This window comes from Trachemys scripta, chromosome 11 (assembly GCF_013100865.1).
Source record: "Trachemys scripta elegans isolate TJP31775 chromosome 11, CAS_Tse_1.0, whole genome shotgun sequence".
Classification (NCBI taxonomy): Eukaryota; Metazoa; Chordata; order Testudines; family Emydidae; genus Trachemys; species Trachemys scripta.
In genome coordinates, this window is record NC_048308.1 from 42,073,253 (window position 1) to 42,098,691 (window position 25,439).

At 42.7% G+C, this 25,439-nt stretch overlaps 1 protein-coding gene across 3 annotated transcripts in view; it reads left to right on the top strand.

Moving 5' to 3' along the window:
- The window catches only part of OSBPL6 (oxysterol binding protein like 6), a 202,580-nt gene that overhangs the window by 69,220 nt on the left and 107,921 nt on the right, over nucleotides 1-25,439 (top strand). For all 3 annotated transcript variants that reach the window (XM_034785284.1, XM_034785285.1, XM_034785286.1), the window contains exon 2: nucleotides 23,639-23,903. In XM_034785284.1, the coding sequence (XP_034641175.1) occupies nucleotides 23,802-23,903 (102 nt within the window). In that variant the 5' untranslated portion in view covers nucleotides 23,639-23,801. The remainder of the gene's footprint in view (nucleotides 1-23,638; nucleotides 23,904-25,439) is intronic.

The window sequence follows — 25,439 nt, forward strand, 5'->3', positions numbered from 1 at the left end:
ATACTGGGAGACCATCTCTATTTGCTGCTAATAATGTATATAGTAGAATAACAATTTTGCATAAATTTGAAATTTTTTTTTTTTACCTTTCTGTTTCTGTAGTGTGTGAATACTGGACCTGTGTGAGATGCAGCTATGATCAGAATAATAGCTTACCTATATACCTATCTATGGCACCATTAAAGCAAACCATGCTGCAAAATGACTAGTTGTTCTATAGGACTCTGTTCAGCAGAAATTGTACCACATAGGTCACAGTTAGAGGATTCCAGTATGAGCTATTCAGCAGGAAACCAAACCATTTTGGATGAGATTTGTGAGGGTTTCTTGTAAATAGCCAATCAAGCCATTTAAACGATTCTCTCAAACTGCTGCAGACTCTCATATTGATTCATCAATGCCAGAAATTGGCTCATTGAGCCATAGAGAGATTTTTGATTTAAGAAAGAAGTTTTTGCTTTGAATTTTCCCAACACAACTCTGGAGCCTATTCCAAGTTGGCAAAAAGTATAAGAAGTTTTTAAAATGCCTCTTTATGTAGTCACCAGTCATTCATGAGACTTGCCATTCCTTACTGCTTTGGAAATCTCTATGGCTACTTAGTGTTATGAAAAGCCTCCGCTCAAATGTGATTTGTAAGATCTGTAACTTGTATCATTAAGTTCTGCAACCTTTTTGCAGACTTCGTAACTTCAGTTTTGTAACCTTTGCAAGATCTGTAACCTTTTCAAGTTACCACTTGTATGAACTTCCAAGCTTTGTAATATCCCATCACTTAATCAGAGAGAGTGTGAATGAGGGAGTGTGCGGGGAAGATAAGGGCGTGTATGTGGGACTGGGTGGAGACGAACTGCAAGGAGAAGAAAGCCTGGAGACAGGTGTGCCTGATGTAATCTGCCCTGAGAAGGCAATCATGGAGTGCTGTAAAGAAAAGATGCATGAAAGGAACAGGGACTGGGAATGCTTCTCGGTGAGGGACACAGAAGAAAAACTCAGTGTACATGACAGGAGCTGGCCAGTTCCAAAATAAAAGAAAGCAGCCATGCACACAAGCGGCTGCTCCTTGACCTGCTCAGCAGCGTTGATTTGTGACCGCAGGTGGACACACCAGATCTCCCACGCTTCGGCTTCTCAGCCTCCATGCTGTCTCCATGCTGTCTCCGGTAACTCTCCGCCTGTGTAAGTGTGTGGGTGCATGAGGGTATGAATGCAGTGAATGTATGCGTGTATGAATAAGCTCCATCTCTTTTCTATCTGACCTAACAGCGGCATTGTAATAAAACTAATACAAGTGTGACCCTGGGTTGGTTTTTAAGGGAACAGAGGTAACACTTAGCCTCTGGGACTCAGCTCACAGGGTGAACATGGGCATGCTCTCAAAGATAGCATATTGTATAAGACAGTATAACTGGTGGCAAATTTCCATATGCGGCCATTGGAAAAGGTGGGTAAAAAGACTTCACCTAATGGAGAACAGAATGAAAATCTTGAGACCGTCCCGTGAGTGGAGAAACAAATCCTCCCACCCCTCAAGCTAGGATTAGGTGCATGTGGGTGTAAGAACAATGGAATCTCCTTTTGCCTGGCACCTGTGAAAACTTAATAGCTGTTGAATAGAACTGTAGATGATTAATACTGACTTCACCTTCTCTTTACCACTGTTTAACATCTAGGTGGTGTAACGGAGCTGTGAATTTTTCTGCTGTTCTAGTCAAACTTTTGACAGACTAGTGTGATGGGGAAACCTGAAGTGCCACCTGTCCTAGAAAACTCAAAGTAAAAGCTTTGTTTCTCATTCTTTCCCTTTTTAATTTGAGATAGGGCAGGCTGGACAGAAGGCACACACACCTTTTCAAATGTTTGTGATTTTTCTATTCAAATTTGTTCTTGCCTTCCTTGTCTTCCCACCACTCCCTTCTTTCCATGAATCCATACTTCTCTGTGCTCTTTGGACCAAGACTATTTCCATTTGCAGGCAGAATTCAAAGTGTAGGAACAGGCATTTATAAAACGAGACCCTCTCTCGGTGGGGTTAAGGTGGTAAGAAGTATTGGTGGTGAAGCCTAATGTACTATAATACAGCTCTGGTCTTTAGAACACTCTGTATGGGTTAGCTCTGGAGGTGGGAGAAGCTCAATAGGACTCGTATGCTGACTGTAGGTTGATTGAAGCCTAGACCTCTCTAGCTTCTTTCTCCTCCAAATCTAAGCCAGACAAGTTGTTTTCAGAGCCAGAACTGTATATAGGGCCCTGTGGCAGGGTGGACTGACTCCGGAGGCCCCTGCTGGAGTCCTCGCAGCCCTGCGTCACTCTGCCCCAGAATAAAGCACAGAGAAGTCCTCCAGGCAGCCTAGAGTGGCTGCAGAGGAACAACCAATCAGGGGGGCTGATGGAACAGCCAATCCGGAGCCAGAAGGGCTCTATATAAGCCAGTTGCTGCGTGGAGCCTGACAAGGAAGGACTTGTGCCTGGCTGGCTAGATGAACATCAGGACCACAGACAGCTCACTGCAGAGCGCTCACCAGACAGAACCAAGCCCAGGGAAGGCTGCCAAAGAAGAGGTGCCTGGCTGGCTGGATAGAATAGCAGCAGGACCATAAAAAGGTCAGTGTGAGCAGGCTGAGACCGGGGGACTGAGTGCAGAACCTGGCCAGACCAGATGACGATACTGAGATGTGCCTTGCTGGTCTTGTTGCAGACAGCCCATGGAGAGCTGCTGAAAGGACATTAGTTGATGATACCTAGATGGGCCCCGGCTGGGCGTTGAAGGCAGTGACTCTGGGAAGAAGCCTAAGAGCTACAGCTCCATACCAGGGCCAAGAAAGAACTTGGGACTGTATACCTTGGAAGGGGGGGGGCAGTGTATGTGGCTCAGCCAGAGGGCTGTCGCTGAAGATCTGCTGAGAAAACCATCAGCCGGCAGGCGCTCCCGAAAGGTGTGTGTCGCCCATTGTAAGGCCAAAAAACAAAAGCAGGCTCTCACCCAACCGTGCGGGGAGGGCATTCATGTGAGGTGGGTGCCACCCTGTGAAAAAGAACGGAGTTTGCACCCAACTAGAGAAAGGGGGCGCTAGCGAAAGGCAGGCGCCAACCCCCTTATAGTCCCTTGTTCCACAACCTGTTTGACTATATATGAACAGATAAAATAAACAACTACAACAATGGAAATAAATTTTTATTAAATAACTTTCTATATATATATTATAGGTACTGGACATTAGACTATACTTAAAACACATTTAAGTGTTTTTTTTTTCCTTCGTACGCTCAAAGAAGAGATGCCACACAGCATCATAATCTGTAAAATAGTCCTTTGAACAATATAAGTTTTCCACAACAAGAATATCCTAGAGATGATAAGACCATTATCATAGAGAATATACCTGCGGGCATTTTCATTTTAGTATAACAACATGATTAGCACTCATTAGCAGATGGGAACACACTACATTAGGAGCTGTAACTTCTGCTGAATTTATGAATAGATCTTGTAGATAACCAGCTGGTTCCAATGGGAAATTTGGTTTGGGGTTTTATTTTTTTACAGTGTTTTATTGTCAATACAAATAAACATTAATAAATTAATATCTGAAGATACAAGGAAAACCAATACCTATTTCACAATTTATGTTAGATTTAGTGTTATGTAATCTGACAAACAACATGTTAAGAAATAGTCCACATTTTCCTTTTTGAAGAAAGTCAGTAGAGGTAGCCATTTGTCCAGAAAACAAGTCCAGTCTTTGTTTTTGATTTGTTCCATCAGGAAACAATTCTTGATTTAAGGAATTTACCCAGTTCTGTATCCATCTTAATTCCTAATAGACATATTTAAAAAAAGTTAGCTAATGGTACAAACAATATTTGGAAAGATCATTAAGTAGTCTGCTGAGACCCTCAACAATTTTCAAGTGGTCCATGAAAAAAAAAAAAAGTTTGAGAACCACTGAACTAGAGTATATCTTTTAAAAAACATCCCATCTGGATTTAAAAATTTCCAGTGATGGAGAACCCATCAGACCCCTTGGTAAATTATTTCTCACTGTTAAAAATATGCACGATATTTCTAGTCTGAATTTGTCTCGCATCAACTGCCAGCCATTGTTGTTTGCTTGTGTCTAGCTTACCAAGTGATCCAGATCATTCTCTGTGAATGACCTATACTCTTCGTTATTTACCGCTCCCCCAAACTGTGGGTGATCTGTAGACTTTATTGGTAATGATTTTATGTTTTCTTTCAGGTCTTTGATAAAGAATATTGAATAGCTTTGAGCCATCAGTTGATCCCTGAAGGACCCCATGAGAAAAATATCCACTTAACAATGATTTCCCATTTACAATTACATATTGAGACCTATCAGCCAGTTTTTAGTCCATTTAATGTGCGCCACATTGATTTGGTATCATTCTAGTTTCATACTTCAATATCTACTACAGACAATTTTATTAATTAGGAACAAGAAAATGTTCAGTCTAGTGATGAAATTTGCCAAAACCACAAAATTGGGGGAAGAGGTGAATAAAAGGATTAGTAGTAAAATCCAGTATGACTTGGCTCACGGAGAGACCTACGCTTACGTTTCCTTCACGCTCTCCAAATAAATTATTATAATTTTTCTGAACCTTTTCTGGAGCCCTTGCTTAAAGAGAAGGTATGGTCTCCATTGTGGACAAGTAGTCTACTTCAGTGCTTCTCAAAGCCAGTCCGCCGCTTGTTCAGGGAAAGCCCCTGGTGGTCCGGGCTGGTTTGTTTACCTGCTGCGTCTGCAGGTTCGGCTGATCGCGGCTCCCACTGGCTGCGGTTCGCCGCTCCAGGCCAATGGGGGCTGCGGGAAGTGGCGCGGGCTGAGGAAGTGGTGCTGGCTGTCCTTCCCACAGCCCCCATTGGCCGGAACGGTGAACCACGGCCAGTGGGAGCCGCGATCAGCTGAACCTGCGGATGCGGCAGGTAAACAAACTGGCCCGGCCCGCCAGGGTGCTTACCCTAAACAAGTGGCGGACTGGCTTTGAGAAGCACTGGTCTACTTCACTTGAGAGGTGCATTTTTCACAGTCTGTAGGGGTCTAACTCATCCTCATCTTGAGTTGTCTTAACCCATGTCAACTCATGAGAGTATTCACATGGGAAGAGGCTTTACCAGAGCTGGTTGAAAAATGGGTTTCATTTTCCATGAAAATTTTCAAAGTAAATGAAAACTTCAAATTCATTATTGTACAGAATGTTTTATGTTTTGGGCTTTGGTTTGGCGGTTTTAGTTTTTGTTTGTTGTTTGTTGTTGTAAACCAAAATACTTCATTTTTTGATTAAAACTTGAGAAATTATAATGGAACCGGAAATTTTAATGAGAAAATTTCCATTTTGTCAAAAAGCCAGTTTTTGTCACAAAAAATGTGAAGACATTTGTGACGTTGTGCAGTCTATATGGTTTTATAAAAAACTTGATAATAAGTCAATATAATGTAACTGAGAGAGTTTTAGAGAAAATACGGTAATAAGTGAATGTAAGTAACTGGGATATGCCTCACGCAAAAGGTCTCTTGTAAGGTATCATTACAAAGCTTATAATCTACTGAGTGTGATCATCTGATTTGTATAAATGTACCACTCTTGTATCTAAAACTAGAAATATAAAATGTAACTCTGAGGGCCTATTGTAATTGTGTAAAGTGTGGACCATTAATGATGGTTTGGAATCTTGATGACTCCCATTGTCTGCAGATGGCTGTATTTACCTGTGAGTCTTCCTGTATATGTGTGTGCTGGCAAGTGAGTAATGAAGTCTTGCAGTGACATGTGATCATGTCACCTGAACTGGAATCCATCTTTAACCTGGTGCTTTTCCAGTGAGGGGGGATGGAAACCCAGAGAGACAGAGAGTTCCCGCCTTATGCAAAAGATATATAGAGGGGGGAAGAGAAGAGAGAGGAGGGAGAAGCCATCATGAAGAATCCCCTAGCTACCACCTGAGCTGCAACAAGAGCTGTACCAGGGGAAAGAATTGTGCCCAGGCCTGGAAGGTGTCCAGTCTGAGAAAAACTTACTGAAACATCTCTGAGGGTGAGATTATCTGTAGTTAGTTTGATTAGGCATAGATTTGCGCATTCTATTTTATTTTGCTTGGTGACTTACTTTGTTCTGTCTGTTACTACTTTGAACCACTTAAATCCTACTGTCTGTATTTAATAAAATCACTTTTTATTTAGTAATTCACACAGAGTATGTATTAATACCTGGGGGAGCAACCAGCTGTGCATATCTCTCTATCAGTGTTATAGAGGGCGAACAATTTATGAGTTTGCCCTGCATAAGCTTTATGCAGGGTAAAACAGATTTATCTGGGTTTAGACCCCATTGGGAGTTGGGCATCTGAGTGCTAAAGACAAGCACGCTACTGCGAGCTGTTTTCAGGAAAACTTGCAGCTTTGGGACAAGTGATTCAGACCCTGGGTCTGTGTCTGGAGCCAGACGGGAGTGTCTGGCTCAGCAAGACAGGGTGCTGGAGTCCTGAGCTGGCAGGGAAAACAGGAGCAGGGGTAGTCTTTGCACATCGGGTGGCAGCTCCCAAGGGGGTTTCTGTGATCCAACCCGTCACAACATTTTTCAACCATCTCTAGATTTTACACTTAACTGGAAGCAGTGGAAATTTTTCCTGTTAAATTTTCATGAAGAACTGATGGGCTTTAGTTAAAAGCTTTAAAAACATGCTCTCACCTGTGTGGTTACCTCTCTTTGGTAATTGCGTGCTACGCTACCTCCAAGCAGAGTGTGTACATGAGATGCTACTACAATATGGCACATATTTCCACACAGCTGAAACCTGTGACTCAATAATATCCTGTAATTGCAGCAGCCTGAGTGAGGAGAAACGACAAATAAATCCTAGGGTTTTTCAGTCTTTGAGTCAATCCTTTCAGCTATTGAGTCAATCCTTAGAGAATGAAAATGAGCTGAAGGCTCATTTCCAAAAGATCAGTTAAACTGGAGGTTTGAATGCACTGGAACTCCACTAATTACCATATATGCTTCAGGGATTCTGGAACGGCAGAAAATTATCCTTAATCATGTAGGCAAGCAGAAAATAGGAAAGACAGATGTTGTTGTACTGACCTCTCGTCAGAATCTGATTATCTGTTGTTTGACCTCCTCCATCCATTTGAGGTCATGATTGATGACGTCAGTCTTAGCTATGTATTTTAAAGCAGAATTAATTTCCTTTATACCATTTTGGAATACATCTGAACCAGGACTGAAAACCGAAGTGGCATGCACTGTTATAGAAATCATACTGAGTGTAAAGTGTTTTGGGAGTATATGGGAACTGTGAGTGAGCACCAACTTAATGAAATCTGGTTGAAGCTGATAATCTAAGCAGAGTAAACCTCACTACTTCCCACTGATGATTATGATATCCTTTGTGGAGAATTGAATTTTATGTGTTCGAGCGTAAGGAAACAAGCACACTTAAAAAAATCAACTGCCTTAACAAACAATACTCTGTCAATTTATTTGGAGAAACATAAACTAACTGTAATTATTTTGATAATCTTTAATAGAATGACCAGACAATGTACTATGGTACATTAGGCAAGGATCAAAAATATTTTTCTTACTGATCTAAGACCAGTAATAAGACAAGTTAGCTGATTCTGAAAGCATTTCCTAGCTCTGTCTGGTTGTGAAATATAGGACCTTAAAGCATGACTGCTATCTAATTTAGCAGTTTTTAAAGTTCTTTTGCTGTGTTATTAAATATCAACCATGCAAAACTTCAGTAGTTTTACAAAACCTAATGTTACTATTTCTAACTTTGCTGAAAGTTCCCTTTCCCAGCAAAAATTGAGAGGCTGTTTAAGTGACCTCTCAGCTATTGCTGACGTTATAAGCAGTTCCTTTTTCCATGTTCAGCAAGAACTACAGTGGCCCAAGTAAGTGGAGAAAATAACCGATTTCATCCATTTTTCCCTATGACCAGTTTTTCTCCACCTAACTGGATGGTTGTAGCACTTCCTGAATGTGGGATCAGCCGTGTTTTATGAAAATAGCTGCATAGTGCACACAGTAACTGAATTTGAAGTCTTGTGAAAGTGTGTTCACCCGAAAGTCAGTGTATTCCAGCTATTTTCTTCCGTCCCCACAGCATACACTCTTCAATTCCAGCATAATTATTAACACCTGTAGTTAGAGGTAAATGTTTTATACTGTTCAAATCTTGGAAATCCAGTTTTTAAAGTAGCTGAAAGAGACGATGGTAATCAGATGAGATTTTTAATATCTTGCATCTCACAAGCCCTCAGTGCTAAAAACGATTTCCAAGTTTTCCAATGGCACATTATTTCTTGCCTGCAGAGTTCATGAGGGATATGATGTTAAATGGGTTGCTGGTCCCTTGAACCATTTTGGCACCAGTCCAGGACTTAAAATAGCAAGACCTGGACCTCAGATTATAGAGCCCTACAATAAATTTTTGCAATATAATACAGCATATATTACAATATAATAGCACTGTACATTTAATCTTTACTATGTGGTATGGGAAAATGAGGGGTTTTTGATGCAAATTATTGAATTTATGGATTATTAAAGAGAGAATAAGTGAGGTTATTCTATATTGTAAATATGCTACAAATAATTAGTACTTCTTCAGGATCCTGCATAGGACCTTCATTGTTGCTGATACAGAGCCTGCTATTAAATTACATTTTTGTAATGGAAGGACTATATCATTTAAACCTGGAGTAAAAATGTTGACTGTAATCCTGTAATAATACAAGTTATGTGGAAGGTCCTGGGGATTTTTTTTTCTTTATTCCAACTGTAGTTTTATAATGTTAATGCATTGGTTGTAACAAGATGTAAGAGTACGTTAAATATCCAGCTCAGTGGATGTATAGGTAATGTGGGATGTCTACTTCTCATTTCATCAGAAGCGGGAACTCTTCTAGATGTGACACTTCGGTAACAATAATCTCCTGGCATTGGGGGATGGCCCATTCTAGGGAAAAGCACTCTGTTGTGGGAGACAACAAAGCCCTACAAAGCCAAATCCTATAGTCCTTACACATGACTTAGTTCCCTGGGCATTTCACCTGAATAAGGACTGTATAATTTGCTCCATAGAATTTAAGTAATACATTTTAGAGTAAACCAAATTCCTAAAAGAAGAGTATCAAGATATTTAGTCCCCAATATTGGTCTTCTTTGACCACATCTTCAATCGATGTGATGATGAAACAAGGAAGGAGATGGTAGAAGGATGAAAGATCAGTCAGAGGTGTAAACCAAGTACTCTGTTTTGTTGGCTTTGACAAGCAAAGACTCTCGGGCATACCAACTATTTGGTGACCCAGATCTTCACTTCTTGCAGTTTAATGAAAGACCAGTCATTAATAGGTGTCAGAGCCATGACGTTGCATGTATAAGAAGACCTGTCTGGATTGGGCTGCAGGATCAAGCAGGTACTTAGATGCTGGGTTCAGAATGGCTCGAGAAAGGGTTGGTGAGGAGTGGCTGTGCTTTAGCATCTAGTCTCAGAGGCACGAGGTTAAATGGTCCAAAATTGGACAATGATGTATTAAGGAAATCCATCCAGAGAAAAAAATCAGCTTCTGGTACCTTAAACAAACCAATAAAGACAATTAAGCTAATAGGAGTGTCCATTTAATGTGTTCCAGTGTCCTCAAATATAAAACGAAACTGCTAGTTGCAGATTCCAGCTATTTGAATTTGGTGCATGGGAATGTCAGACCACCTGTGTATAGCTCTGTTCACCTTTTAAAGTATTCATTGTGTTTGTTTCAGATATAAGATACTCCATAGCTAGACCTGAAAAAAAAACGGGAGTTGTTTTCTCTGTTTCTGTTATTTATGAAAATAATTAAATGCAGTTTATGAATGTAAAAAGCAAACATGGCCCCCTTAAATACATATTGAGCAAGAAAGCATAGAATGTACTTAAGGGAGAGCATAGCCTTTATTTCTTTTTCAAATAGTTCTGTAAATTAAGTACTATTAGCAATATGTATCCCATGTCCCATGTTTAGTGTTTAATGAAAGCTGGAGAAGAAACTTAGCTAATTTTAAATTCAAACAAGAATGGGGTTAGGATATGGGATTTGTTGTTATGTTACACACTGATCACCTATTTGTCCATTAGTGCTTAAAGCTAATCCATGGGCTTCTCTTCTTCAGAGATGCCAGCCAGTATTGATCTCTGTTATTTTAGGAGGAACTCATTTGCACTTCTGAGATCTTTTAATAAACATTTACAATCAGAAGATCAATAGTAATGAAGAACTCCATCGTAGTTGTAATTCTGCCTGTTTCTTCTTTCAGATTCAGATGAATGACCAATACTAGTGCTAATTTACATCTTTAAAATATGTTAACGTATTGCTTTTTCTTCTTTTCTGGTTTGCATAATTTAAAAGCTTCTTTAAGTTCTATAGGGGTTCTTAGGGTAGGTCTACACTACCCGGTAGTTCGGCGGCAAGCAAATCGAACTTCTGGGTTCGACTTATCGCGTCTTGTCTGGACGAGATAAGTCGAACCCGGAAGTGCTCGCCGTCGACTGCGGTACTCCAGCTCGGCGAGAGGAGTACCGCGAAGTCGACGGGGGAGCCTGCCTGCCATGTCTGGACTGAGGTAAGTTCGAATTAAGGTACTTCGAACTTCAGCTACGTTATTCACGTAGCTGAAGTTGCGTACCTTAGTTTGAATTGGGGGGTTAGTGTAGACCAGGCCTTTGACAGCTAAGGCACCATCTTGGATTCTTATGTTGTTGTAGAAACAGGATATATTCCAGAGATCATCACCCAGAGGTGAACCTTAAATGCTGATGTTGTTGATCCTGAGTTAGTGGCTATGAAGTGATTGATTCCCTGTTTTATAACAAAGACAAATCGCTCATTTCCTGTAAGCAAGTTATTAAATCACTGGTATTTTGCCACATTATAGAGATGTATTTTTTATTGTATTTTTGTATTTGCAACATCTATAATCCATTGTTATGGGCTGCAACAAAATCAGGATTATGATTTTACTGCATCGGAAAAGATCACCAATGTGGGGAGAAACTTTCAATAAAATATGCAGTATGCTTTACAGAAGAAGGATTGGCCCCCCTGAATTGTGGTGTACAGATTGGCTTTTGTTCTGTACATCCACAGAACGTACAACCTTTCCTATCCATTGTCCCTCTCCAAATACAAAACTGCCCCTATTGGTAGACCAATCTGTAGAAATGCTGAGGTTGAAATAATTCAAGTTTTAGAGACAGACCTCCATTTTTTTAGTTCATTTTTGTCTAACGACCCAATCCCACACTGTAAATTGTATAGCCAAATTATTCCTGAGCTGCATATAGATTCTTCTGGGCAACTGTGTGGGAAAAGAATCAGTCATAAGAAGCAAATAGCCAGTGCGGAGGAGCACAAATTTTATCAGAGGAACATACCATTTGAGATTGGATTTTATTTGGAGCTATCCAAATAAAACTTTCAAACTCTGCCCTTTTTCTGTTGCAGATGGTAACCCTGTACCTCATATAACACTGGGTTCTGGGCAGGTCAGACATGTGTTGGTACCTTCTCATCACTATTACTAATAATTGTTTTGGCACATGAGAAATCTTGATCCTGCTGCTCCTAGGGGAGCACATGTTGGTCAGAGCTTCACCAGCTTGGTCAGGCTCCAGGCCCTTGGAATACTCTCCATTTCTGAGGGTGGATATGGCTTTTCCTAAGCAATATCTATGAGGTTGCTCATGGCTGTCCACTCTAGAGTGTGAGACTCTGTCTTAAGGAGCCGCCCCTCCCCACCATTTCTATTTATAGCAGAGAAATTGCTGAGAAGTGCATAGCTTCAAACAGTTAACAAAAAGAATTCAGGGACAATGCGCCAAATAAGCAGAGGTCTGGGGACTGCCAAATGTTCTTATTTGGATCATAGGGAATAACAGGTTCTTTTAAAAGAATATCCTAGTTCAGGGCATCAAATGGTTGCATTTTGACTGCTTCTCTGGCTCTGTGGAGTCCATCCCATCCCTTGAGGTCTGTGATCGTCAGATTCTTCTCTTGGAACCCTCATTTCCCATGGCTGTTTCTACTTACGATTGTGGCTTTAAGGTGGGAGACCCGTCCAGTGTGCTGAGAGAGAGGAGAGCTGGTCTGTTCCCCTGCCCTAGAGTGTCATCTTTCCCTCTTTCTAATCAGTGGGAAAGTCAGCATAGGAGTTCTCTACTTTCCCTTGAGGTGATACAGGCTGCTTTCTTTTATTTCTCCTGGGATGAGCATTTGGCTTCTTCCTAAAATCTTTCCCTGCTTCTCCACACTGCTCTTCCTCTTGTCCCTCATATCTATCTTGTCCTCCATTTGTTTCTTGCAGTTTATATATTCAACCTGTCTCTTATCTTTTCCAAATTTTGCTCATTTGTGTATTGTCTACTATTGGCTCCCTCATTTATCTGCTGCCATTAGTATAAACATCCTCCTGTTAATCTAAACATTATCCGAATACACCGTTCAAGCTTTTTTTCCCCCTATAAAAATAGTTGACCTGTCTTGAATCTCTGTTTTGTTGAATCTCTTCAGAGCAATCGTTTATTTCCTTTCACTTGTTTCCTTGCACCTTGTAGTTTTTAACATACAAATACATTCTAAAACTCGATGTGAGGTATCTATAGTTGCATATGAATTTCATGTATTTTTTTTAATAAAAATTGATCAAAATAAATTGAAATAATCCCTGGCTGGTCAGTTTATGGATAGAGAATTTATTTATGGCAAATCAATATCTTTATTTTATACTTCTTCATAATTGTTCTGTCTACAAGTTTCCTAAGAAATTATTTCAAGAATGTTGACACAGAAGATAAGCCAACTGCCTCAGAGCCCAGCCTGAGATTGACCATTCACTATGACCATTCACTATGACTCATCTGCTTTAATTAATGTTCTTTCAGTTAGTAGACAGCAGAAGGGAGGACTAATAGGTTAACAAAGCAGAACTGGTACTGCAGAACCAAAAAGGGGCAGAGACTTTAGAATTCTCACATGAAAAATCGAGGAAGGAATATTTGTGATTATATTTCCTTCATTTCCCAAAACACAACTGAAATCCTTTGAGAAATGGAATGATGGAAGTAGGAAGTGATTTAGTTTTATCAGTGTCTAAATCCCAGTTAATATTTGATCTTAAGCACTGAGAAAAGTATACACTAAAAAGTGGAAAACTATAGCTTAGTGAGCAGATTGTAGCTAAATCCAAGGTAAACATCACTTCTACACAGCTCTCACTCACCTGGACTGGTGCAATGAGAGCTTCTCCCTCTGCTGTAGCTAGTGGCTAACTCTGATATAGTCTCAATATTAAAGCTAAATTAGGAAGGGGATATGAATACATATGGGAAAATTCCAAATATTAGAGGAAAAGGCCAACTCAAAGTTACTCAGTTTAACATAGTGTATTTCATACCTTTTATATAAAATATAATTTGAATTAAATAGCAATGGCAAGGAATACCAAATTGAAACTAAATGTGAAGAGGTGTTTACCCAGAAAATTGTAAATGGGTGAGATTTACTGCATAAAATCAGTGAGACAGGAAAATTGGGCACAGTCAAAATGTAGATGACAGCTATAAGGAAAGTAAACGGAAGAAGAATGAACTTTAAGGTCTAATGAACTTGTCTTGATCATGAAATATTTTTTTGTTTATATCTGTGGAAGAGATTAGGAAGTCCTCAATAAATATTTAAAAATGGGCACTTAGTTCATTAGCCCAATCCATAAAAAAAAATTATAACTCACTTCCCATTATAATGTGTGTACAGTAAGTATTGTATTTGCATGTCTCTACCTATAAGTAAAATTTACTTGAATGAACTCAGTGGGCAAGATTAAACAATAAAACAAAATAAGGAGAGAGTATATGAGGAAATGCTTCTCTCCACTAAAAAGTGTGTAGTAGACTATAATATATTTACATACGAAATAAGAGGAAATTATATACATCAAAAGGAGCTGTGGTTGCTGAGGCCTTGTCTACACTACGAGAGTAGTTCGATTTTACTTAAATCGAATATTTGGAATCGATATTGCAAAGTCGAACGTGTGTGTCCACACTAAGGACAGTAATTCGACTTTGTGAGTCCACACTAACGGGGAAAGCGTCGACATTGGAAGCGGTGCACTGAGGGCAGCTATCCCACAGTTCCCGGAGTCCCCGCCGCCCATTGGAATTCTGGGTGGAGCCGCAAATGCCTTCTGGGTAAAAAAAAAAGGGGCCAGGGTGCTTTTGGGTAACTGTCGTCATCCGTCCATCACTCCCGCCCTCCCTCCCTCCCTGAAAGCGCCGGCGGGAAATCATTTCGCGCACTTTTCAAGTCATTGACAGCGCGGACGCCACAGCACTGTGAGCATGGAGCCCGCTGCAACCATCGCTGCAGTTGTGGCCGCTCTCAACGCCTCGCAGCTTATCATACAGGTTGCCCTGAGGCAGATGCAGAAAAGTCAGGCGAGGAGGCTACGTCAACGCGGTGATGGCCTGAAGTCTGAGAGTAGCACAGACCTCTCAGAAAGCAGGGGACCCAGCGCCGAGGACATCACGGTGGCAATGGGTCATGTTGATGCTGTGAAACGGTGATTCTGGGCACGGGAAACAAGCACTGAGTGGTGGGACCGCATAGTGCTGCAGGTCTGGGATGAATCACAGTGGCTGCGAAACTTCCGCATGCGGAAGGGAACTTTCCTTGAACTTTGTGAGTTGCTGTCCCCTGCCCTGAAGCGCAATGACACCCGGATGCGACCAGCCCTGACTGTCCAGAAGCGAGTGGCCATAGCCCTCTGGAAGCTTGCAACGCCTGACAGCTACCGGTCAGTCGCGAGCCAGTTTGGGGTGGGCAAATCTACCGTGGGGGTTGTTGTGATGCAAGTAGCCAAGGCAATCGTTGATGTACTGCTGCCAAAGGTAGTGACCCTGGGAAACTTGGAGGCGATCATAGATGGCTTCGCAGCGATGGGATTCCCAAACTGTGGTGGGGCCATAGATGGAACTCACATCCCTATCCTGGCACCGGACCACCAGGCCAGCCAGTACATTAACAGAAAGGGCTACTTTTCCATGGTGCTGCAAGCACTGGTGGACCACAGGGGACGTTTTACCAACATCAATGTCGGATGGCCGGGCAAGGTTCATGACGCTCGTGTTTTCAGGAACTCTGGTCTGTTTAGACGGCTGCAGCAAGGTATTTACTTCCCGGACCACAAAATAACTGTTGGGGATGTGGAGATGCCTATAGTCATCCTCGGGGACCCAGCCTACCCGCTAATGCCCTGGCTCATGAAGCCCTATACAGGTGCCCTGGACACTGAAAAAGAACTCTTCAACTACCGGCTGAGCAAGTGCAGAATGGTGGTGGAGTGTGCTTTTGGACGTCTCAAGGGGAGATGGAGAAGCTTGCTGACTCGCTGTGATCTCAGCGAAACCAATATCCCCATTGTTATAGCAGCTTGCTGTGTGCTCCACAATCTCTGTGAGAGCAAGGGGGAGACCTTTATGGCGGGGTGGGAGGTTGAGGAAATTAGCCTCGCTGCTGATTACTCACAGCCAGACAGCCGGGCGATTAGAAGAGACCAGCGGGAAGCGCTGTGCATCCGGGAGGCTTTGAAAGCAAAGTTCCTGAGTGAGCAGGGTAACCTGTGACTTTCTAATTTTGTGTACAGAGAAGCCTTCACCCCACTTCCAACACAAGTTTCAAAATAAAAATAGTTCTACTTTGTTAAAGCACACCGTTTTCTTTAATACTGTTTTCGCGGGAATTTTTTAAAACTGGGACGCAGACTGTGGTGCGGAGCGGGTGTAGTGTAGTCGCGCGAATGCAGCTTCTAAACTCAAGGACTGACAGGCTCCGCTGCGGTGGGATGGTTCTTTCAACGGAGCCTGTCACCCCTCCTGATACGGACTGTGTGTATGGGGGGGTCTATGTGAGTTTGTGGCAGGGGTGGGACGGTTACAGATCCCCTGCTGTGTGGCTCTGTGATCCTGCCTAAGGACCGCCGCTTAAGATCTCTAACTGCCCTCCCCTGACACAAAGTCACAGAGCAACCCACCCCCCACCACATAACATGAAAAGAACCTCCCAGACTAACCAGGGTAAGTAGTCACTGCATCACTGCACTATGTATGTGCCCTGCTGCTGTGCCTGCCCCCGACTATGTACCCTGCCAAAGGTGACTGTCCTGTCCAATTACCAACCCCCTTTCCCCCCCTCCTCCAAAAGAACATGATGGAAACAGTAGTTAACAGAAACATATTTTTTATTATCAACTACACATGGGACTGGGAAGTGAAACTTGGACGGGGGCTTGTGTCAGGCGGGAAGGAAAGAACTTGTCAAACTTTGGGGAATGAGAGCCTTCTGCTGCTCGAGCTCTCTGCGGGGGTGGAGTGAGAGTTAGCAGGGACTCTGCCGCCTCTCCTTCTGTGCACTTTGGGTGAAGGGAGTATGGGACTTGGTGGCGGGGGAGGGCGGTTAGAGATGGACTGCAGCGGGGCTCTGTCCTCCTGCCTCCGTTCCTGCAGAACATCCACAAGGCGCCGGAGCGTGTCCGTTTGCTCCCTCAGTAGTCCAAGCAGGGTTTGAGTCGCCTGCTGGTCTTCCTGACGCCACCTCTCCTCCCGATCCATGTTGGCTTGGTGCATTTGGGACAAGTTCTCCCGCCACTGGGTCTGCTGTGCTGCCTGGGCTCGGGAGCAGGCTATAAGCTCTGAGAACATGTCCTCTTCTTCTTATGCCTAATCCTCCCTAGCCTCTGGGAGTGTGATGACAGGCTAGGTTGTGAGACAGTCGCAGATGGGGCTGTGGGAATGGGAAAAAGGGAGTGAATTCCTCAGAAAGATAAATGTAGTTGTGAACAAAGAACATAGTCTTTCTCTGTGAACAGGACCATGCACAGCACCTATCACATGCGCACTCAGCACAAGGTCGAATTCTCGGCCTTCGCATTCAGTGTCTGGGGTTTTGCAGAGCACTTTTGAGAACCCTGTCAGGACAACGGAATTGCTCTTGCACGCAGACATGGTAAGCCGTAGATTCGTGGCAGCTTAAAACTTTAATATTAGCAATGGCCTCATTTCACATTGAAATCAATGTCGGTCCCTGCTGCCAGCAATCCGGCAAGCAGGAAGTCTGCTCCTGTCCCACACCCTCGCGGCTGTCCCCGGGAACGATCCCTTTCGGCTGACCCTCTCCCGCCTCCACCGCGTGGCTGCAAACCAGCGGTTACAGTTCTGTAAAGGAACGGTAAAGCAGTCCCAACACTAACATTCCCCTACCTCATTCAAAGCAGGTCATCATGAGCGACATCACCCTCATGAGGATCTCTGAGAGCGACAGACAGAGAATGCTCCGGGAAAGCCTTCAAAGACCAGGGCCGTATGCCGCCATGCTGTGCCAAGCAATGATTCCGGAGTACTTGCTAGTCTCGTGGCGCGGCAACGTGTCCTACTACGGAGGACCCAATAAGGCCGCTCTCCCCAAGAACCTAATGCAGCGGATTTCAAATTACCTGCAGGAGAGCTTCCTTGAGATGTCCCAGGAGGATTTCTGCTCCATCCCCGGACATATAGACCGCATCTTACTGTAGCTGCAGTAGCAGGGACTAAACAGTAGAGCGGCTTGGGCAGGACAATCATGCAAAACCGGACATTGCTAGATTTTTTTCAAATAGTTGCACTGCCCATGACTGAACCGTTAAGTTAATCAAACTAATCATGAGAAACCCATTTTTTAAATTGTTAATAATCATGTTCTGTTACAAATAAATGTTTAGATGTTTACAACACTTACTGGATGATCCTTCACCAGATTCTGTGTCCGGGGTAACGGCTGGGGAGGGTTGGTAGGGGATCTCTGTAAGGGTGATGAAGAGATCCTGGCTGTCGGGGAAATCAGCGTTGTGAGCGCTGTCGACTGCCTCGTCCTCCTCATCTCCTTCCTCATCTTCCCCGTCCACTAACATGTCCGAGGATCCGGCCGTGGACACTATCCCATCCTCAGAGTCCACAGTCAGTGGTGGGGTAGTGGTGGCGGCCGCACCGAGGATGGAATGCAGTGCCTCGTAGAAACGGGATGTCTGGGGATGGGATCCGGAGCGTCCGTTTGCCTCTTTGGTCTTCTGGTAGCCTTGCCTCAGCTCCTTGATTTTCACGCGGCACTGCGTTACATCCCGGCTGTATCCTCTCTCTGCCATGTCTTTAGAGATCTTCTCATAGATCTTTGCATTCCGTCTTTTGGATCGCAGCTCGGAAAGCACGGACTCATCGCCCCACACAGCGATGAGATCCAAGACTTCCCGATCAGTCCATGCTGGGGCCCTCTTTCTATTCTGAGATTGCACTGCCATCAGTGCTGGAGAGCTCTGCATCGTTGCCAGTGCTGCTGAGCTCGCCACGATGTCCAGACAGGAAATGAGATTCAAACTGGCCAGACAGGAAAAGGAATTCAAATTCAAATTTTCCCGGGGCTTTTCCTGTGTGGCAGTTCAGAACATCCGAGCTCTTACTGCTGTCCAGAGCGTCAACAGAGTGGTGCACTGTGGGATAGCTCCTGGAGCTATTAGCGTCGATTTCCATCCACACCTAGCCTAATTCGACATGGCCATGTCGAATTTAGCGCTACTCCCCTCGTCGGGGAGGAGTACAGAAGTCGAATTAAAGAGACCTCTATGTCGAACTAAATACCTTCGCGGTGTGGACGGGTGCAGGGTTAATTCGATGTAACGGCGCTAACTTCGACATAAACGCCTAGTGTAGACCAGGCCTGAGTATCGCTGGCAACTAACAACCAGACCATTTATTAAGGTGTCTTTGTATGGACTTGGATGTCTAACTTTGTGCACCCACATTTGAAAAAATTGACCTAAGTGATGTGCTTGGGTTGGGGGCAATATGTTTTTTTGGATTAGGCACAGGACTAGGAATCAGAGGAGCTGATTGCTAGTCCTATGTATAGGGCAGAATTGGACGTAAAGCCTCCCATAGCTAGTCATGCACACTAGTTGTTGCCAAGAAAAAGGATTAAAACCAACTTGCAGTTATCACGAGTCAAATAAAGCTGGAAAAAATGTTCATAAAGTGAACTTCACTTTTTGAACTTTCATGTTTCCTGAATGTGTTGCCTAATTTTTCTTTTGCCTTGTGTTGGCTAGAAATATTCTACCCAGGCGTGTGGCATTGATTCAAAGTCAATGGCAAAACGCAGAGTGACTGATGGAAAGGGAGCAGGCCCATCTGTGACATTTCAAGAGGACTGGTTTAATTTTGGTGAATTTAATGGGACAATCAAAAATTAGGTTAATTTATTAATAGAAAGTGAGCTTCAATTTTAGCTCTGGAGAGACTAAGATCTCATTACATTTGGAGAATTGTTTTTTTATTTTAACTCTTTTAATACGCTATTGGGGGGATACGACGTTGCTTCAAAGTTCAGGCAGAATTTGGGAAATAAGTCCTAATGGATCTGAGCTTATTGTAACACAGGAAAGCTCAAAGCTGGTACGCCGTTTCTGAGATTTTTCTTTACTTTCTAAAATACAGCTGTTGATCATAGTGTAGGCACTTGGGTGCTCTGGGGCTCAAGCACCTAAGGAAAAAAATAGTGGGTGTTTAGCACCCACCAGCCACAGCTGTTTGGCGGCACCGCTGATCAGCTATTTGGTGGTGCTCATAGGCGCCGACTTCCACTGTTCCTGGTGGGTGCTCGCACCCTTCCTGGCCTCACCCCTGCACCAACCTCGCCCCGCCCCCCCAAGTCCCCGCCCCTGCCTCTCCTCCCCTGAGCACACAGTGTCCCCGCTCCTCCCCCTCCATTATTCCCTCCTTCCTGGAAAGTCCTAAGCACCTCCAAACAGCTGTTTGGCATTGGGAAGTGCTGGGAGGTAGGCGGAGGAGCGAGGATGCGGCGTGCTCAGGGGGTGAGGAGGAGGTGGGGCGGGGGGTGAGGGGAGCTTGGCTGCAGAGCACCCACTAATTTTTCCCCTTGGGTGCTCCAGCCCCAGAGCACCCACGGAGTCGGCACCTATGGTGGTACTGCCAATCAGCAGTTTGGTGACTGGAGAAAATACTTGGGGAAGGGTGGAAAGCAGTGAGCGGTGGATGGGCAGGGTCTTTGGGGGACAGGGTGGGGGCAGAAAGAGGCGGAGGGTGGGGCCTTGGGGAAGGGGTGGTGTGGGGGCAGGGCCTCGGAAAGAGTGGTAGTGGAATATTCCTGGGGAAAAATAAAAGGGCCTGTGGATCATACTTGTGTTCATAATTTCTCCTATTGTGCTTATATCTGCCTATTTTTCAGTCATGTTACTCTAATTGTTTCATTAATTCTTTTTTAAAATGTTAGTAGTATTGGTGCTATAAATATTTAATTTTGTTAACACTTGTAATATTTACTGAAGTGTCACCATTGCGCAGATGCTGATGCACATGTATGTTATAAAATTTACTACATTGTAAAGTTCTGTTTATAAGCTATATTGTGTGTGAACCAATGTTTACATTCATGGTAAGAAGCTTGGTGTAATTTTGTGAATATATACAGCTAGGTAAGCAATATGTAAGCAATAAAACTGCCTGGATTGAGTTTGCAGTCAGTTATTTAACAAGTTTAATGAGTTTGGTTGTCTCAGCTCTGTTTCTTGAGGGAATTTGTGCACATCAAAAAAGCGCCACTGAGTCTGGCTCAAGTGTCAACATTTATTTAACGCTTTAGACTTGACTAGAAGGCACTTCACAATAGCTCAGGACAAGAGACCATTGGTAAAGCTGTTGTTCTTGCATGCTACTTTCTAGCACTGTGTTTGGCTCTAACAACAGTGCGTACTCTTCCTGAACACCTTTAAAAAGGATTGGACATGCTTAAGTGTCAGATCACTGTCTTCCTCTGCCAATGCTAAATATCATTTTTTCTGCATAAGTGAACTCAATAGAGACCAGTCATGTTAAAACCCATTTGATTTTCATTTACCCAAAAGCTACACTGCTTAAAAAAAATATTTAAAAGATCTTTATCGTTCAGCATAAATGGCTAAAAACTTGTTCTTTTAGCTATTACATGACTGAACCAATTGTACAGTTCAGTGAACTGGGATTATCATCTTTGCTTTCTGCCATGTCAGAGCTTTCTGAAGTGCAGCAGTTTTTTAAACATTAAAATTGATTTTTGATTTGTATTAAATTGTATGGATCTTGAAAAACCAATATTGATATAAATCTCTGCAGCACATACTTATATATCATATTTGTACAGTATGAAAACATAGTTAAAATGGACCAGCAGTCCTTGGCATACTAATGTGAAAGTGGGGAGAACCCTTGAGTGTAACTTTGTTGGTTTTTCAGCATCTGGACTGAAAAAAGCTAGGACTATCATAGAGATATATTTGTTTCTTGTAGAAGAAGCTGTACTACAGGCTGATACACAAAAGTAGTATATGTTTTTTTTTTTTAATGAAGGAGGTACTCCATTTGTTTGTCAGTGTGGAATATCTACTTTCCCCTATGCATCTGTATTGTAAGAGGGACAAGTGCATCACTGTTGCATTCTGAAGAATTGTGTCCACTTATACCAATGTGAATTTGGCCTTATATTGGATGTCTTTTAAAGCTCCGTATTTACCTCTCCAAGTATGTATGGTACCCATATACTTAAAATAAGACAGTACTATGGTCACTACAGGTATCTGGAGCATTAAATACTGTTTTTAATGGCACCCACCATGTGTGTGCTTTAACTTTAAACAAATATGAATAGGACTTTTAGTGGCAAGCCATGGGTTAGAATTATATCAGCTTGAGAAAGTATTTCACAAACAGGGTACCTTGAAGAGCCCTGCTCTATAGTGTGAAATCACAAGCATGGAAAGAGCTCACTGAGGCAAGGGCAACGTCTTAGTAACATGGGGCTAAAATCTCAGACTCTAAAATCCAAGTGGTAGATGTTTCCAGCTCACTAGAGAGCAAGCAGGTGCAGGATTTTCCTCTCGTCTAGACGTAAGATTTCTAGGAGATGCCTCAACTTTTCAGCACTATTCCTCCATCTTAGGATCTAAATCTTGTATTAATCTCCCTGACTAAGCATCCTTTTAGATGCTGTGGTGAGAAGCACCCTTAGATTTTCCGTCTTTTACAGGTGGTCATTCTGGTTGCAATCTCTTTGCCAAAGGAGTTAAGGTCTTATTGGAAAACAGCAGTACTGCATCTCTGATGAGGGCAAAGTTATGTTAAGAGTTAACACAGGCTTTATTTCCAAAAGAAACCCAGTTACAATAATTTTTTTTTCTTCTATCCTTTTTTGCCCACAGGCAAAATACCCTTTAAATAAATAAATAATTTTTAAAAACAAAACAAAGCCAATCAAGCAACCTACAAACCCTCTGAACACACATACCTCTGCAATACTGTTGATGTTGTCAGGGCTCTAATAATCAACACTGAACGTGGCACACCATTTAAAAAAAACAAAACTCTAGCTTTGCTGATTTAACACTTTATCATAAAAAATAAAACAAACAAACAGGCTGCCAAGGCTTCAATTATTAGGTGGCTAAATTGGTGCTTTTCAGAAGCCTTCAAAAATAGTCACCACCCTTTTCCCCCTCAAACGTTTATGCTCATTTATTCAGAGTCATGGCAGCTTCCTGGCTTGGAGGATTATTTGAAACATATAAAGAGACATGTTGGATGGTCTCCTGGTCATGTTTCTATACCTCCTCTAAGTTTGACAAATTAAATGTGCAGGTCTCATCAGTCCCTGCCATTGGAAGGAGGGATCCGTACTATGCTCCCCCAATAAATTAAATTGGGGTGGGAGGAGAGGACACATCTGTTTCCTCGTTCATCTTTTCTTTTCCCTGGGGGTGACACACATTGTATATCCCATTTTAATGGATCTGCTGACTTTCCCTGTGAAGAAGAATAAGAACATTTATCTGATTGTCCCTGAACATTTTCCTTTCTTCTAGTAGGAAAGTCTGCAGATTCAACCCACCTGGCACAAGGCTTATAGTTCTGAATGAGGTTTAAATTGTTGCTTTCTCCTTAATTTTCTTTATGGGCACAATGTATATATGTTTGCTAGTAGTTGGGGTTAAATTTGAAGTTGTTTTTCAGTAAGGAGTGTTTGTATGACTATCCTGTTCTTGCTAATAACCTATGAAATAAAGTTTGAAGGAATTAGTTCTGTGAAGCAACTTTGGAAGTACTTTGAACTGGCTGGGTCTTCACAGGTGTGGCCATTCCAGCCTGTCTAGATTAACAGGTCTAGTTCTGCATCCAAGGTGCTTCAAGCTATGGTAAAATGCATTGTAATGCATCTGTGGGCTTTCCTGGTAGAAGAAAGGAAATTTGGGGATAAGTTAAAATCTTGTTTGCTATTGTCAGAGTGAAAAGCAACATTTGTACTGATTGGGTAATGTCAAGCAAGCATAGGTAAATATTTGTGAGATCCGTTAATTGTATTGATGAAACCATATTATAGAACAATGACTACGAGTGAATCTTTTTGTTTGCTTACAGATATGTAATGAAACTTTTTTCAGAGTGAAAGTGATTCATTCTCTCTCTTTCTTTCCCATTTTTGTTTTAATTAAGGACAAGTTTGGATGCCTTTTGAGTTCATCTCCTCCTTTCCAGAAGATAAACTGTGAAATTTAATAATGTGGAAAATCCTTCCCTCTCTTTTTGTATGTGACTTTGAGAAAAGATTGGTATGGTCTTAACAGCACAAGATCATCTCTAGAAATTAGCTGCAACTATGAGTTCAGAGGAGAAGGGTGTATCTCCTGCTCACAAAACATCCACCCCATCACATAAAAGTGCCTCCTCTTCATTGTCATCTCAGAGGGACAGTAAGCAGGTAAGGAAAAGATCCTAGACAACTTACTTTAATCTCTGACTTGTAACGTTTGGTGGATTTATTAATTCATTCTTCCTCATGGTAGCAAAATCTGATGCTCAGCAGTTAAAACTCTTTCGATAATAGAATTGGGCATTTCCAATGGAGGTAAGATATGTCAATGTTTCAGTAAGTTCCTTATGCCTTTTCTGCTGTGACTTGGAAAAGAGATGGATGTGGAAGCTATTTGGGGGAAATAAACTCTAGACCTATGACATAGATGCAGGGTAGTAGGAAGGGGGATAGAATTATGTGGGCATGGTTAAGAAAGAATTCTTCCTAAGTCTTTCTCCTTTAGTTCTGGGGGGCATTTTCCTTAGAAGTGTTAACCTATGAATGCTTAAATGTTTTGCGTACTGTGTGTGAATATTTAACTTCAGATCTAACTACAGATATGTGTCATCTGTTCAGTATGGCGTGGCTTGCCGGGCAGGCAACAAGGTTCTATTTGAAAAGGTGTATTGTATCATAAACCTTTTTAGAAACACAAAATTACAGAAATTGTATCTGATTTAGTAGGGATTCAGGTAGAATGCTCCACATTATATTGTACAATCCCAGTTATACTGGGCTTCCATTGCTAATATGCTCCCCAGGATCTGTGCAGTTGGAAAGCCTCACCCTGGGTCAACTCCATAGCACTCCACTCATGTTTAGGGCCCTACCAAATTCATGGTCCATTTTGGTCAATTTCATGGTCAGAGGATTTAAAAAATAATAAATTTCACGATTTCAGCTATTTAATTGTAATTGTAGGGGTCCTGACCCAAAAAGGAGTTGGGGGTGGGGAGGAGTCACAAGGTTATTGTAGGGGAGGTTGCGGTAATGCTACGCTTACTTCTGCACCGGTGCTAGCGGTGGTGCTGCCTTCATCATGATAACTGGTAAAGTACATAAGCCAATTGGGTGCTTAAGGTTAGGCTGCTAATTCCATATTTAAGCACTGTGACAAAGTTCCTTCTCTATCTTGGTGGGTCCTGCGCTTATTGGCGGATTTTCTTGCCTCAGAGATTCACCATGTGGGTTGGGGAACAGCCCAGAGACCTTCCCCTCTGGTAGAAGGGAGGTTTGGGGGGGAATCCGGTCCCGCCCTCTGCTCCGGGTTCCAGCCCAGGGTCCTGTGGACTGCAGCTGTCTAGAGTGCCTCCTGGAACAGCTGCACAACAGCTACAATTCCCTGGGCTACTTCCCCATGGCCTCCTCCCAACACCTTCTTTATCCTCACCACAGGACCTTCTTCTTAGTGTCTGTTAATGCTTATACTCCTCAGTCCTCCAGCAGCACCTCCTTTCACTCCCAGCTCCTTACACCCACACCACAAGCTGAAGTGAGCTCCTTTTTAAACCCAGGTGCCCTGATTAGCCTGCCTTAATTGATTCTAGCAGCTTCTTGATTGGCTGCAGGTGTTCTAATCAGCCTGTCTGCCTTAATTATTTCCAGAAAGTTCCTGATTGTTCTGGAACCTTCCCTGTTACCTTACGCAGGGAAAAGAGACCT